Raw genomic sequence first — 14,894 nt, 5'->3', positions numbered from 1 at the left:
TACGATAGTTTGTAGACGCTATAACTTTCACACAAAGCAATCAATATACACTTATTGGGATTTTTTTCTACCAAAAACATGTAGCAGAATACATTTTGGTCTAAATTTATAACTAACTTTGAGTTTACTATATATTTTTTTTATAGCCAAAGTAAAAAATATTGTTTTTCTTCAAAATTTTCAGTCTTTTTTTGTTTAAAGCTCTAAAAAAAAAAAAAAAAAAAAAAAAAAGCACACGTGATCAAATACCACCGAAAGAAAGCTCTATTTGTGTTAAAAAAAAGGACGTAAATTTAGTTCGGGTACAGCATTGCATGACCGCGCAATTATCAGTTGAATTAGTGCAGCGCTGAGTAGCAAAAAGAGGCCTGGTCATTAAGGAGGGTAAATCCTCAGGAGGGCAAGTGGTTAAATATAAATATCATCAACAAAAAGAGGCAGATTTATCCAGCAAGCTACCAACAAAATGAGGCAAATTGTTTGTGCAAATCAGGCTACCTCAGGCCAATCAGAACTGGCATAGCTCCAGAATTTGATCTTCTTGAATAAAGATCTCTCATCTGCAGAAAATGTTGTAATTCAGGAATGTGGACAATAATGAGTCATGAATGGTATAATTTTCCACAAGTTGGACAGTTCTGCAAAAATATATATTCAGTGGAATCAAGGCAATGTGTGATTCACCTGATTTGCAAATTGATTCAGTAATCCCTATTGCCGTTCCAGCTGGCTTTGGCAAATAATCATACCATTATCTTCAAATGTTAACTAGTCAGGATAAAAATAAAAAAAAGACTACATACTCTGGGGCTGTCTTCTTTATCCTTGCTTCACAATTTAATGAACCTAAAACTGGCAATACACAGAAAGATTTCTCTCGTTCAGCTTGCTGATCCATAGATTCCAAGTCAAACAGCACGGATGGACAAATCACCCATTAATGTATCTTAAGAGCCAACACCTGCGGCTGTCAGAGTATCTGAACAGTGACTACAGGTGACTAGCTGACTTTTTTTTTTTTTTTTTACCCAGCTTGACAAACTTCAAAATGAGAAATTGAAGGGTCTGTGAGGAAAAAAAACAAAAAACAGCAACTGAAGCCAAGTGTTAGCAGTGCCACCCACGGCTTGAATTTTAAGAGGCATATGGCCAGCTTACTTCAGAAGAAACCTATACACTTTAGGTGTCCTAACTCCTGGGATGCACATGCTCCATGTCTGTTAAGTATCAAAAAGTAAAATTATCAGTGCTGATGTCCTGGCACTTGCATTTTCAAAAAACACCAGCAATGTTAGCTCACAGTTTTCTACACAGGCAGGTTCTTTTAAAGCCCATCTCACCTGCAGTGAGGCACTTTAATAACTATGACCGGGATGTCCAAAAGCAGTCCAACTGAGGGTATGGAAACACAGCTATAAAAACAGGCCCAGAGAAAACAACAGGTCAAGAAGGCTTGACAGGCTCAGAAATCAGATTGTAGCATTTTACACCTGTAACTGATATCAGAGGAAGCCTGAAGATCCACAGGGTAGAACATAACAAATGTGTTAAGAAAAGTCCAGGTAGCAGTCTTGCAAATCTGAGAAACAAATGCCTGAGGCTGAAAAGCCCATGAAGCACTAATAGATCTAGTAGAGTGCTCCTTAGCAGAGAAGGGAGAAAACCTATGCTTCAGACTATAGGCTCTTATGAGAACTTGTCTGATTCACGTAGCAATGATGGAGTAAGAGGCAGTGGGACTCTTGCAAGAACCTTTAAGAAGCACAAAGAAGGAATTTGATTTCCTAAAGGCAGTAGTAGCACACACCATATCCAGACAGAGAAGAGATATTTCCCTAGGATGTTTCTGAGCATAACGAAGGAGGAACAATAACCTGAACAAGGTGGAAGGCAGAGACCACCTTAGGAAAGGATCAAGACAACTCTGTCCTTGTAAATTCTTTATATATTTATTTTCATATTATATAACAAAACCAGCAAAACAGAAAAACAAAACCATACATACTATAAAACACACAGCATATACCTATGTCCAAGGCATTTTGTCCTCTAAATAAATTCAATAAATATTTTCATTTGATATTCAGAGGTATATAAAAACTTGTGCAAATTAGACCATTTCTATCTGAAATTGTCACAGGTACCATTTTCAGTGGCTATCAAATCTTCCATTCAATATATTTAATGTATTTTTGCCTGCCATTGTGCCGAAAACGACTGATCTCCCTTGTGCAACACCAAGAGAGGATACTTGCAGGAAAAGGCCACCAATTCAGAGACTCTCTTTGCAGGGGTGATAGCAACAGGAAAGGACAATTTATGAGTGAAGTGAAACAAGGAAATATCCCAAATAGGTTCAAAGGGTGGCTTTTAAAAGAGTTGAGAGAACCAGACTGAAGTCCACAGGGGACAACGGTGATCACACAGAAGGAGATAGGTAAGTAACACCCTGAACAAAGGCCTTAACTGGAGAGGTAAGGCCAAAGGTCTGAACCAGGATGCCCAAGGCTAAGATTTGTCCTTTGATATTGGCCCAGACCATGGGAAAGACAGAAGTCCCATGGAGTATTTCAAGGGTGAAAGTTCCTCAATTCACACCAAGCAATATAGATCTTCCAGGTGTGATGGTGGACTTTAGTAAAAGTCGACTTGCTAACATTTACGCGGGTAGGGATAATAGAATCCAAATGGTCCCTGTCCCTCAAGACTGTGGAATCAACAGCCATTTAGCGAAGACAAATGAACAAGAAGCAGAATGGAATACTGACCCTTAGGACAGGAGGTCCAGATGACCCTGATGGGGTCACAGAACGTATGCTAGGAGTCTGAGTACCACATCCTCCTAGGCCACTTTGGTGTGATTAGTATCATCAGAATGCACTATTTCTCAATACTGTGGAGTAAGAGTGGGAGAATCTGAAGTAACAGAAAGATTTAGATCAGGCTAAACTGATACCACAGTATCAAAAGAAGTCTACTGTGAACGAGCAAAAGTCCCTGGACCTGGTAAAGCTGTCCATTTTGTTGTTGAATTTGGACACCAGCAGATCCACATTCCCCATGTGTGGCAAAGGGCTAGAATAGCCTCAGGATGGAGAGCTCATTCCTGCAAATCCAGATGCTGACAACTGAGAAAGACAGCCTGCCAATTTTGCACACCTGGGATGTGAATGGAGGACAGGGCAGAAACATGAAGTTCTGCTCAAGAGAGGATCAAATCCGCTTTCTTTAGAGTGTTGTGATTTCTGGTGCTCCCATGATGATTTTTGGATGTAGGCCACGGTCATGGAATTGTCCAACTGGATTCTTGTTGGATGCCCTCGCTATAAAGAAGTCCAGCACTGAAAGGACAGCCGAATTGCCCTGAATTCCAGAAAGTTGATGGGAAGGCAAGCTTCCTCCAATAACCAAGTCCCCTACAGCGAGAAGGATTCAGCACTGCACCTCAGCCAACAGGCTGGTATCAGTCATAAGATTCTTTCACAACTGTGAAAGGAAAGGGCTTTCCTACTCCAACACCATGGTGGAAATCCATCATGCTAAGGAAAGTCTAAACTTGGGGTCAGATGCATTGGACAGTCCATGAACTTGGGGTTAGATGCATTGGACAGTCCATGAATGCAGTGCAGTGCTGAAGTTGCAGCAGTCCTGAGTGAAAATGAAGCATACAACACAGTCTCAAACATCACACCCAAGACCCTCATGCAAACACAAATCAAGGGCTCTCAGGGCATATTGGTCATGAACATGAGAACAAAAAGGGACAAAAGTTTGTCCCAAAGCAGAAATATCCTGGACAGGGCTGTGTGTATTGACTGGGTCAGGTACTCCAACCTATGAGATGGGCCCAGCAATGACGTCCTCAAACCGAGGATCCAACTAAAGCTCTGTAGATTCTTTACTGTCTATTGTGTAGGGAGGATTCATCCCTTAACAGGAGATCATCCAGGTGCCCTAAACCAGAAATCCCCTAAGTACGAAGCAGAGCCAAAACATGGGCAAGCACCTTGCTGAAGAACCAGGGGCCATGTATAGGCCAGAAAGAAGGGCAACAAATTGAGAACGTTGATCACCCACTGCAAAACAATTTATGAGACATAAAAATGGGAATTTGCAGGTATGCATACCAGCTGTCAATGGGGGGGGGGGGGGGGCAGTATTTCCCCCAAGAAGAATGACCTAGTATTTCCCATGCAAAACTTTACAACCCGTAGGAATAAGTTGAGTCTTAGATCCAGAAAGTGTCAGACTACCCAACCTAGTTCGATTTTGGGATTGTAAAAAGTTTCATGTAGAACCTTTGAAAGAGTTCTCCTGTTGGTACAGGGGTCATGACTCCTTGAGAGAAGAGCTGCTGGACTGCAGTAAGCAAAAATGCAAATATGCCAACAGTGATGGGGAAGGAAACAAGATGGAAAGCATGAAGCAGGGCAGAGTGTAAAACTTGTTTGCAGCCCTTGGAAATTACATTTTTGTAACCAAAAGGCTGCTAGATGTCCCTTCACTTTGAGAAGTGGGAACAAGCCTTGGTTAGCTTGGAGGTCCAAAGCTTCTTTCAAAAGTATGTCCGTGTGTTGGACTTGGCATTGTAAGACAGAGGTATGAAAGAAACATTTCCTAACTAGATCTACTAGAAGGGGCACAAGCCTTTTTCTGACAGCTGTGTCCAGACATCCATCTATAAACCACATCTAACTACTCTGTGTGCATCTACATGCAAATAGCAGTTGTCAGCCTGCCATTAGTTTTAATAGGCTGAGCAGCCGCCGTTTCACGTGCCCATCATTCCAGCCACGAGAAACCAATGATTCTTGCCACAAGCTGTGTGACTGTGGCCTAAAGCATACCAAAACCAGAAACAAATGTAGTGCAGCTTACCGATCTTTTGAGTAGGTGGTTATCATAATTTTCTTTGCCCAGGTGATCCTGTACTTCCTATCCTAGGGTGTCAACACTCACTTACTGCACTGTTTCTCTGAACGAGCAACTTTGTCACCCTAGGCTGCTCTCTTGATTTGGACTACAAACTGCCCACTTCTCATTTCCACTACAAAAGTTTTCCTGTAGTTCACCAAAGACAGCAGGGTAAGCCAATAACACTGTTTATTTCTATGGATAGGAAGTTTAAAGATATTGATATCACCAGGCAATTTTCTGAACTCCCCAATCACAGGTGTAAACAAAAGGCTAAGTTTACATGGCCGTTATGTTACCTTTTATAAGCAGTATGAACACCAAGCTCTCAGCAAATATTGCAAAATATTAATGAAGCTTTCAGCAATTTTTGTGCGGTTTCTTCAAAACATTTAAAAGCATCGTTCAGCTCCAGTTTATGGATATTAAACACAGATCTTACCAGGAGTGCTGAATGTTACTTTAACCACTTCCCGACCACCCTATAGCAGATATACGGCTACAGGGCGGCACAGGTGCGCAAACTCACATATATATATATATATATATATATATATATATATATATATATATATATATATACATACATATACACACACACACACACACGTGATTTTGCATTTCTGGGTGGGGCGTACGTGCCCTACCCGTGCCGCCATTCGCGGCTGTCAATTACCAGGTCCAGGCTGATCACTCACCGGCGCCCAGTGATTGCCAAGCATCTCCGACGGGGAAGAGAACTATTTATAAACAAAACAGTTCTCCTCCCTGTCAGCTCCAGCACACTGCTTTGGATGGCTGTGCAGAACACAGCCATCCAAAGCAGTGTTATTACAGTGAAGCACATGGACACAGCTTACAGTGAAACAGCACACAGTTAACCCTTTGATCACCCCTCATGGTAACCCCTTCTTGCCCAGTGCCATAAGTACAGTGTCAGTGCTTTATTTTTTAGCACTGATCACTGCATTGGTGTCACTAGGGATGTCAGTGACACCAAGTCAGTTTCTCCCCCCCCCCATGTCTGAATGTCCACTGCAGTCCCACTATAATTTGCTGGTTGCCACCATTACTAGTAAAATTAAAAGCAAAAAAAATTCTGCATCTATACTGCCATTTGTAATCGTTATAACTTTCACGTAAACCAATTTAATTTGCACGTATTGGGATTTTTCTTCTTTTTAGCAAAGATATGTAGCAGAATACATTTTGCCTAAATTTATGACAAAATTTGATTTTTTACTGGACATGTTTAACAGCAAAAAGTCAAAAATATTGTTTGTTTTCTCAAAATTATGGGGTTTTTTTATAGCGCAAAAAAATTAAGAAAGCACACCGGAGACAAAATACCACCAAAAGAAAGCTCAATTCATAGGAAAAAAACAAAAAGGATGTAAATTTAAGTTGGCTGCAGCGTTGCATGACCGCGCAATTGTCAAAGTAACAGCGCTGTAATGCAAAAAATGGCCTAGTCAGGAAAGGGGGGGGGGGGGGGTAAATCCTAAGGAGGGCAAGTGGTTAACCACTTATCCACCAAGGTACATTTATAAACTGTATGGTAAACAAGTAGTTTTCTGCAGCTGTAAGCCAGATACCAGCATTGAGAGTTCTAGAGCCCACCAAGTACTTTTAGGGGCTCTCAAAGAGGTGGCACATGCAGTGGTTCCTGGACTCTCCTGTTCCACTGGCGCATTTGGGACCCGGTTAAAGCAGGAGTAACTCTGGGGACGACCATTCCTCAATCCTTCCTGTAACTAATGTACCCAGAAACAAGGTGTATTATGTCACTTCTGATATCACAGCTCTCATTCCTCAACTAGCATAGCAGAGGATGCAGCTATTCCACGATAATCTCCGCTGCAATCCCTGCACTGGAGGGCAGGGGAGACATTGGAGATCTAGTAGACCAATGTTTCCATAAAGACTACCTGTCACCTGCCCATGCTAACATAGGGAACTTCTTAGCAATAAAAATAAAAAATATATACAAACCCCCCCCCATCACTCCCCAAAATAAAGAGTGTGCTTGTGTATGTAAACATCAATTGCACCAGGCACATCAAAGTGAGAGCAATAATTCCAGGGCCATAGTTCACGATTAAATCTAAATCGAGCACCTGTAAAGACTTTTAAAGCTTTGCCTACGAACTTTTGGGAACCATTTTTTGGCGATTACACAGGTGTGTAATAGTGTGTATAGTCCTCATGCACCATGGACATTTTTACAGCCAGTAATCTCCCCAGCATGTTAGCCTATGTGTCCATGCACACAGACTGTAATCAGCGTTTTTTTTTTTTTAAGCAGGGGGTGTTTTTTTGGCTGGAAAACCCCCCCAGAACTAGTGCATCTCTAAGAGGACTTTAGCTGTAAAACCACTAACACTGCAAAACGCAGCACACCAGCGCTTTTGGACATTTGAGCAAAAAAGAAAAAAACCCAACCACACCAAAAAAGTGGCAAAACAATGAAAAACCGCTGAAACTCAAGTTGACGTGACTTTACACAGCTAACATTACCAGTGTGCATATAGCCTAAGAGTTGACAAGTTTGGCATTTTTTTTTTTTATGGTTGAACTATATGGACTTGTCTTTTTTCAGCCAGACTAACTATGTAACGCAAGCCCATGTTTTATATTATGCAAGCAAAAAAAAAGAAAATGGGTATAATATTGTGAAAATAATGAACATTCACTTTTGTGTACTTTCCCCTGAAAATATTGATAAAATAACTGCGCAAATATAAAATACAGCATAATTGCAACTACCATGTTATTCTATCATCTGCTTTCAGAAAACTTATATGGAAAAAAAAAAATTATATATATATATATTTATATATGCAAAAAAAATGAAACCATTGCCCCAGTGGATAAGTAGTTAAAGAAGCCACTAGTAGGTTTTCAACAAACTTCAAGTAGTGTTGAAGCTTACCAAAGCAGGCAGCTTCCACATGCACACATCCCTTTCAACCATGTCACATAGTAAACAATATTCATGAATATAATCCACACATTACATGTTTACTATTGTGTGTTATATCTGTGATTGGTCACTAGTGATCAATGGTACTTGGCCAATCACAGCAGCCTGTACCATGTGATACAATCACAGCATCATAATAGTAAACAATGAGTCATGAGTAAGTGATTGTAACAAGCAATCAGTGTTAACAACCCCCCCCCCCCCACAAAACATACCACACACCCACATCACCCCCCTCCCCTGCAGTATGGTGAACCTGAACTAATTTAACCACTTAACCCATTTTTAAAATCCCAAAACCACCAATTTAGATCAAGGTACGTTACCAATACAGAGGGATAAGAACACCTCTCAGGATTGTAATGCTCTGTTACCCCCATTAGGAAGATTCAACTTATTTGTCCAGTTTACCATTATCATTGAAAGTTTTAAAAAAATCCCAAATTTTGTGCTGTCCCCAGAACAGAGGGGACATCTTCTAAAGGGGACACTAGTCCTGGTGACCCACTGGAATTCCCTCACTTTGAAGAGATTTTCCCCACACTTCCTGTGTTGGCTATGGGACAGAAAGTGAAGCGATATCTAACAATGGGAGAAAAAAAAAACAAAAACGTTTTGGATTTGCCATTAGTTACACTTTATTATCAAAACCATGAAACAAAATGATTGACTGTAGTGGTCTTGACTCATTTGGCTGCGTCACAATCAAAAGTTTGACACCGCCTAAATATTACTGCGTATAGACAGCATTAGTGTTTTCCCCTCCCTCCAATGAAAGAAGTCACAGAATATTTGAAATAATGTTTGTTTATTAACTCAATAAGTTACTTGGAAGGAAAAAAAAACTCAAAGATCAATTGGCATGATTTGACATATTACAAGGGAAGAGGCAAAAAATAAAATATAGCAAACATAAGCAATTACATATATGGCAGTGATATCAGAAGTCAGATCCACTAAATTACCATAAAATGAACTGTAACTAATCTCATGCTCCTGGTATATATGTCATTGCATCATAGTGCCAAAAATGAAAATCTACACTATCTCTATAGAAAACAGCAGCAAGCCTATCAGTTTAAACCTGACTGCTGAAGACATCAAGCATAAGGAAAACTCAAAAAAAAAAAAAAAAAAAAAAAAGGAGTATATTTTCAAAAGAAATTATGTAGGACAAACATACTTCAAAATGAGTTTTTGAATGGATTTCCAGGCAGTGAACGCATTAAATAGCACCAGTATCTGTCTACTCAACAGTCACACATTGTGCCAACAGTTGAAAGCTGACACATGGGTTTGTTAAAAGGCACATGCATCAGTCATAGGTGGCACACTGTCACAACATCCTTCACCAGTACCTGTTCCAACATGAGCGCCAGTCACATTTAAGCCAGAAAAAAAACACTAGTAATAAATATTCTTCCTAGGAAGATTTATACAAAATGTAACAATATATTGACCCAATGGCATTATCTACACCTCCCACAAAAATTAGTTGTCCCATGCCATGTTCCACTGAAAACAATTTTTCTTATATCTGAAATTCAGACATTATTAGAGATCTAAAAAAAACAAAAAAACAAATCCTAGCTCTAATTTGTTCATTAGGCTTGGTATATACAAGCACTCACATGTAACAAAATCCAAGTTAAATTGATCTTTGCATAAAAATGCAACTTTATCTTGCAGCCACCTATCATAAAAACACTAAGGGACATTTTGAGCAATGGATGTGACATTCACTACAGGCACGCAATTTCAGGTTGCAATATATTCGCCTGCAGTGAATTTCCATTCACCACTTTTAAAATATGCTAAGTGAAAGCAAATATATATCTCTTGTGAAGGAGCATTCACACTGGATCTGGGTTCCTCAGCTTTCCCAACATCCTGTGAGAAGGTCCAGGGAGGTCACTCCTGTACACAAACGTGCTGGAAGCCAGAGTGTTAGGAATTCCCTACATTTTCTTCCAAAAGTTTTGATCTCTTTTTAAAATACTTTCACTGCAAAAAAGTTACATTTGCATTTTCAGGCAAGGTCTTCTTTAACAATCTTGCAATTCCCTTGACACAATTAAAAAATAGTTTGCATAAACCGGCATCTAGCCTGTCACAGTTCTTTAACCATCAAGACACTTTCAAAAGACTTGGCAAACGGCACCATAGAATAGAAATGTAAAGTAGAAAAGTGAAGTGATCACCAGTACAAAGAAGTCTTTGGATAGGGGTTAGAGTGGAGCTCCGGATTATTTGAGGTAGTTGCTGGTGATAACACACGTCAGTTTTTAGAGAATTCTCTTATTTGCATACATGTAAACCCGTTGCAAGCCTTGCATGTAACACTCAAGGAAGCTGCAATGCCTCACTCACCCCACTGGCCTTTGGGGAAAGGGAAGGAGTAACAGATACCATAAAAGTCCTCACAGAAGCTCCCATTCCTTTGTCACACTTCAATCTCCCCCCACTCCTGGCCTTGGGTAAAGGAACTGATCACATACATGTACATTCTCCTGGAAGCTACCATGCCTCAGTCACTTGGTCAACCCCCTGGCCTTGAGTGAAGGAGCTGATCTAATACATGTAGTCCCGATGGAAGCTGTCATACCCCTAGCTTTCGATGAAGGAACCGATTTCTACATATGCAAGTCCTCCTTGAAGCTCCCATTCCTCAGTGATTTTACCCCCCAGGCCTTGTGTGAAGAAGTGGAACCCATACATCTGGTCCTCATGGAAGCCACCAAATGCCTGGTCATAGGTGAAGGATCTGATTCTATTCAAGAAGTCCTTCTGGAAGCAACCTTGCTTCAGCCATCTTACCCTTACCCCCTTGGCCTTGGGTAAAGGAGCTGATCCCAGATGTTGGTTCTTCTGAAAGCTGCCATGCCTCAGTCACATTATAGCCTCCCCCCTAACCTTGGGTGAAGGCAGATCTGTATGCAAGTTTTCCTAAATGTTCCCCTTTCCCCAAGCCAAACGTTACCATATGGCCCTGGATGAAGGATCTGATCCCATACATGTGACTGAGTCATCAGAGCTTTCAGGAAGCTACTCTCCCCCCCCCCCCCCCCATTGGCTATGGGTGAAGGACATGACCCCCCCCCCCTCCCATATACATGTAGTCCTCCCTGATGCTGCCATACCCCCTACCCTGGGTGAAGGAAATGATACCCTCCTGAAAGCTCCCATACCCAATTGCCCTGTGTGAAGGGTTTGACCCTACAGATGTAGTCTTCCTGGATGGTCCTATAACCCCCACCCTGGGTGAAGGAGCAGATTTCAGATGTAGTCCTCCTGGAAGGTCCTATAACCCCCACCCTGGGTGAAGGAACTGACCCCATAAATGTAGTCCTTCGGGAAGCTCCCATACCCAACTGCCCTGGGTGAAGGATTCAACCCTATACAAGTAGTCCTCCTGGAAGCTTCTATACCACCCACCCTGGGTGAAGGAACTGACCCTATAGAAGCAGTCCTCCTAGAAACTCCCATACCTCCACCCAGGGAGATGGAACCAACCCCAGAGATATGGTCCACCTGGAACCTCCTATACCCCTAACCTGAGTTCAGGAAAAGACCACAGATGTAAGTCCTCCTGGAAGCTCCCATTCCCAACCGCCTGGGTGAAAAAACTGCCCCCCCCCCCACATAGATGTAGTCCTTCTGGACGCTCCCAAAACTCCACCCTGGGTGAAGAACTGATCCCTCATAGATGTAGTCCTCCGGGAAGCTCCTACCCAACTAGCCCGGGTGAAGGATCCAACCCTGTTAAAGTAGTACTCCTGGAAGCTTCTATACCACCCACCCTGGGTGAAGGAACTGACCCTATAGAAGAGTCCTCCTAGAAACTCCCATATCCATCCTAATTGTGGGGGTGAATAATTGACCCATAGTTCTCCTGGAAGCTCCTATACCTCCACCCAGGGAGATGGAACCAACCCCAGTGATATGGTCCTCCTGGATCCTCCTGTACCCCTCAACCTGGGTTAAGGAAAAGACCACATACATGTAGTCATCCTGGATGCTCCCAAACTCCCACCCTGGGCAAAGAACTGATTCCTCATAGATGTAGTCCTGGAAGTTCCCATACCCAACCGCCCTGAGCAAAGGACTAACCCTAGTAAATAGTCCTCCTGGAAGCTCCCATAACCCCCCACCCTGGGTGAAGAGTTGACCCATAGATGTAGTCTTCCTGGAAGCCCCCAAACCCCCACCTTGGGTGAAGGAGCTGACCCCCAGAGATGCAGTCCTGGAATCTTCCCTATCTCAGTCACACATCACCCCCTCCCCCTTGGCCAGGAATGTGTCCCCCATGCATGCAGCAGCCAGGAGCTCACACGACTTCAGTCCCCATATTGCAGCTACTCCAGAGAAGAAGTAGTCCCATGTCCCGGAGGGGGGTGCCCGCCTCCTCCACCTTCTCCCAGCAGTAGATGTGTACAGTAAAGTGCGGTAAGTAGAGCAGGTCTCCTCCAGCATTGGTGTAAACAGGCTGCCCGCCCCCAGGAAAGTGCAGACAGCTGATCGGCCCTCAGGAGGAGGAGAGGACGGGGAAGCGGCGGATCCGAACGACCGGCTGCAGGTTGACCTGTAGGATCCTCTGAGCCCTCAGCCGGGCGGCCGCCACTTTGGCCTCACAGGACACGTCCCGGACCCGGATGGTGGGGAAGGCGCTGATCTTCCACATGTCCTCCAGCGGGCTGCTCAGGGAGCTGGATGCCTCGGACGGGGTCGGGCTGCTGCAGCTGCTGCTGGCTCCGCTCTCCTCACTGGCGGCCGGCTTCACCCTCCGCCGCTTCCTGCAGCTCAGCCTCATCCCTCTCCGCTTCCTCTTCACCGGCGGCGGCTTCTTAGGCTGCGGGGCGGGCGCCGGTTCCTGGGCTTTCCTGCGGGAGAGCTGGCTGGGGTCCGGCACCACCGAGCGGCACGACGAGTAGCCGTACACGTCTTTACTGCGGAGGATGACCGGCGAGAAGTCCCGCTTCAGGCTGCACAGGAAGTTCCACAGCTCAGTGTCCGAGTTCATGAAGTGCTTCGACTCCGGCACGAAGATCTCCAGCGCGTCCTCCAGCGGCTTGATCCCCGCGAACACCAGCTGCGAGCGGGAGTACACAACTTTCTCGTCCTCCATCCCTCCCGCCGCCTTTGTCTCTGCTCGGGCGGCTAAAGAGTTAACAGCGAGCGGAGACAGACTGAGAAGCCGCTAAAGCGCCCCCCTTCTGGCCGTCCGATTTAACGCAGGAGCCTCTGTCACCGGGTACACACAAAATGGCCTCTTCTAACGGCCCCTACTGTTGCCTATATAGCCGATTCTTTGAAATACGACGTACCCCAGTCCCGCCCACTACTGGAGAGCCGCCGCCGTTATTGGCGCACTAGCGCACATCTGCTCAGGCATTGGTCGGCTGTGAAACAATGGGTCGGGCTTGCACGGGCGTGGAGGGGGTGCGTTGGGTGGAGCAATAGATGGCGAATGTGAGGAGTCTCACTAATGTCGGCCATGTTACTGGAGTGACTGAAGAATGGTTCTCCTCACTTTGCGTGATAATGAGACTTTTACTGCTCCCATTACATGGAAACTGAGCCAGTGTGTGTTCTGAAGTACTTTTATGTACACACAGCAAGTAGACTAGTTTCAGCAGTAGTCTTAGCCCAAGGCAGCCATAGCTTTGAGTATTAGTCAAGGTGGTGGCAGTAACTTCACCTCAGAGTCTCTGACTGAGAAAGTTCATTTTATTTTTAATTTAGTCAAGTGAACAGTATAAGAATGTCCTTTAGACGTGCGTGAAGTCACTGTGACTTTACTGAGCGAGTGAGAACCCCATTAATATTGTGGTACTTTGGTTGGATTAACTGACCGACTACAAACTTTCTCAGCAGCAGTGAAATGAGAACTTTACCTCTCAGCCAAAACATTTCCAGTATAACTTTTTGTTTTATTGCAGCAGAGCCATACGATAGGCTCCATTTTCAAAGCTCGCACACCAACATAAGTGCGCTTAATTTAGTAAGTTAGCCTTTTGGTTCCTTTTGTACCACCCAGGGGCGGACTGACAACTCATGGGGCCCCGGGCAATAGGGGATCATGGGGCCCCTGTATCCTTGCCCACACTCAAACCACACCCAAAAAAGCCTATGAAAGGTACCAGGGGCATCTCATGGGGCCCCCTACTGACCCCGGGCCTTGTGCTCGAATGGTCAGTACGCCCCTGGTACCACCCCACCCAACGTCAAAGATTGTTCTTGTGGACTCACAAGTCCTACACTGTAGACCGGGTTTTCTCAACCAGGGTTCAATGGAACTCTAGGGTTCCTCCAGATGTTGCTAGAGGGTCCTTGAGCATAAACAAGTTTCCCCTCTCAGATAGGTTCCCACTGACACCATTGATCTTTTTAGCTATCTGTAAGGAGGTAATTCTTCCCAATGACCACAAATGTAAGGGGCAATCTTCCCACTGACCATCACACCAATGTATCATGAGTTGCAGATATAGTCATTTTTAGCAGGGGTTCCCTGAGACCAGAGTTATCTCAAGGGTTCCTTTGTGTTGAAAACGTTGAGAAAGGCTGCTGTAGAGTCATTGAAGCCATATCTTGCAATGATGAGGACTAAGAAGCCGAAAACAGAAGTATACAAGTTGGTAATACTGGCTCTGTAAAACTACGGGGATACCCTTGCTTCACACCAGTAGCTCTGCACTGATGGCTAAAAAGGGCAAAAAATGAATGATTTGCGTGACTCCTCCCACTTATCCATAAGCAAAGACTGAGCTCCTTGTTTTTTGGGTTTTGTGCCGGAAATGAGGATGTGTAAATACCTTCTGTTATAAGAAATCAATGATGTACCTCACAGTACTTTAACCACTTCAACACCACCGTACGTATATATACGACCTAGTATTGAAGCAGTTATACCGGGGTCATGGTTGAGGTTACAACCATGTTCCCAGTATAATTTTTTTCAAGCAGGCAATTCTCTTTTTCGTAAAAGTAATCCAAGTGG

At 43.8% G+C, this 14,894-nt stretch overlaps 1 protein-coding gene across 1 annotated transcript; it reads right to left on the bottom strand.

Annotated features, from left to right (window-relative positions):
* Positions 1-11,006: 11,006 nt before the first annotated feature.
* Positions 11,007-13,274, bottom strand: CCDC71L (coiled-coil domain containing 71 like). Its single transcript, XM_089685288.1, has one exon. The coding sequence runs from the start codon at positions 13,020-13,022 to the stop codon at positions 12,423-12,425; it is 600 nt and encodes a 199-aa protein (XP_089541414.1). The 5' UTR covers positions 13,023-13,274; the 3' UTR covers positions 11,007-12,422.
* Positions 13,275-14,894: the final 1,620 nt, after the last annotated feature.

Source organism: Staurois parvus, unplaced genomic scaffold (assembly GCF_062004578.1).
Source record: "Staurois parvus isolate SC_StPar_1 unplaced genomic scaffold, SC_StPar_1.0 ptg000019l, whole genome shotgun sequence".
Taxonomy (NCBI): domain Eukaryota; kingdom Metazoa; phylum Chordata; class Amphibia; order Anura; family Ranidae; genus Staurois; species Staurois parvus.
The sequence above is the reverse complement of the archived record's forward strand: the minus strand, read 5'-3'. Positions and strand labels throughout refer to the sequence as shown.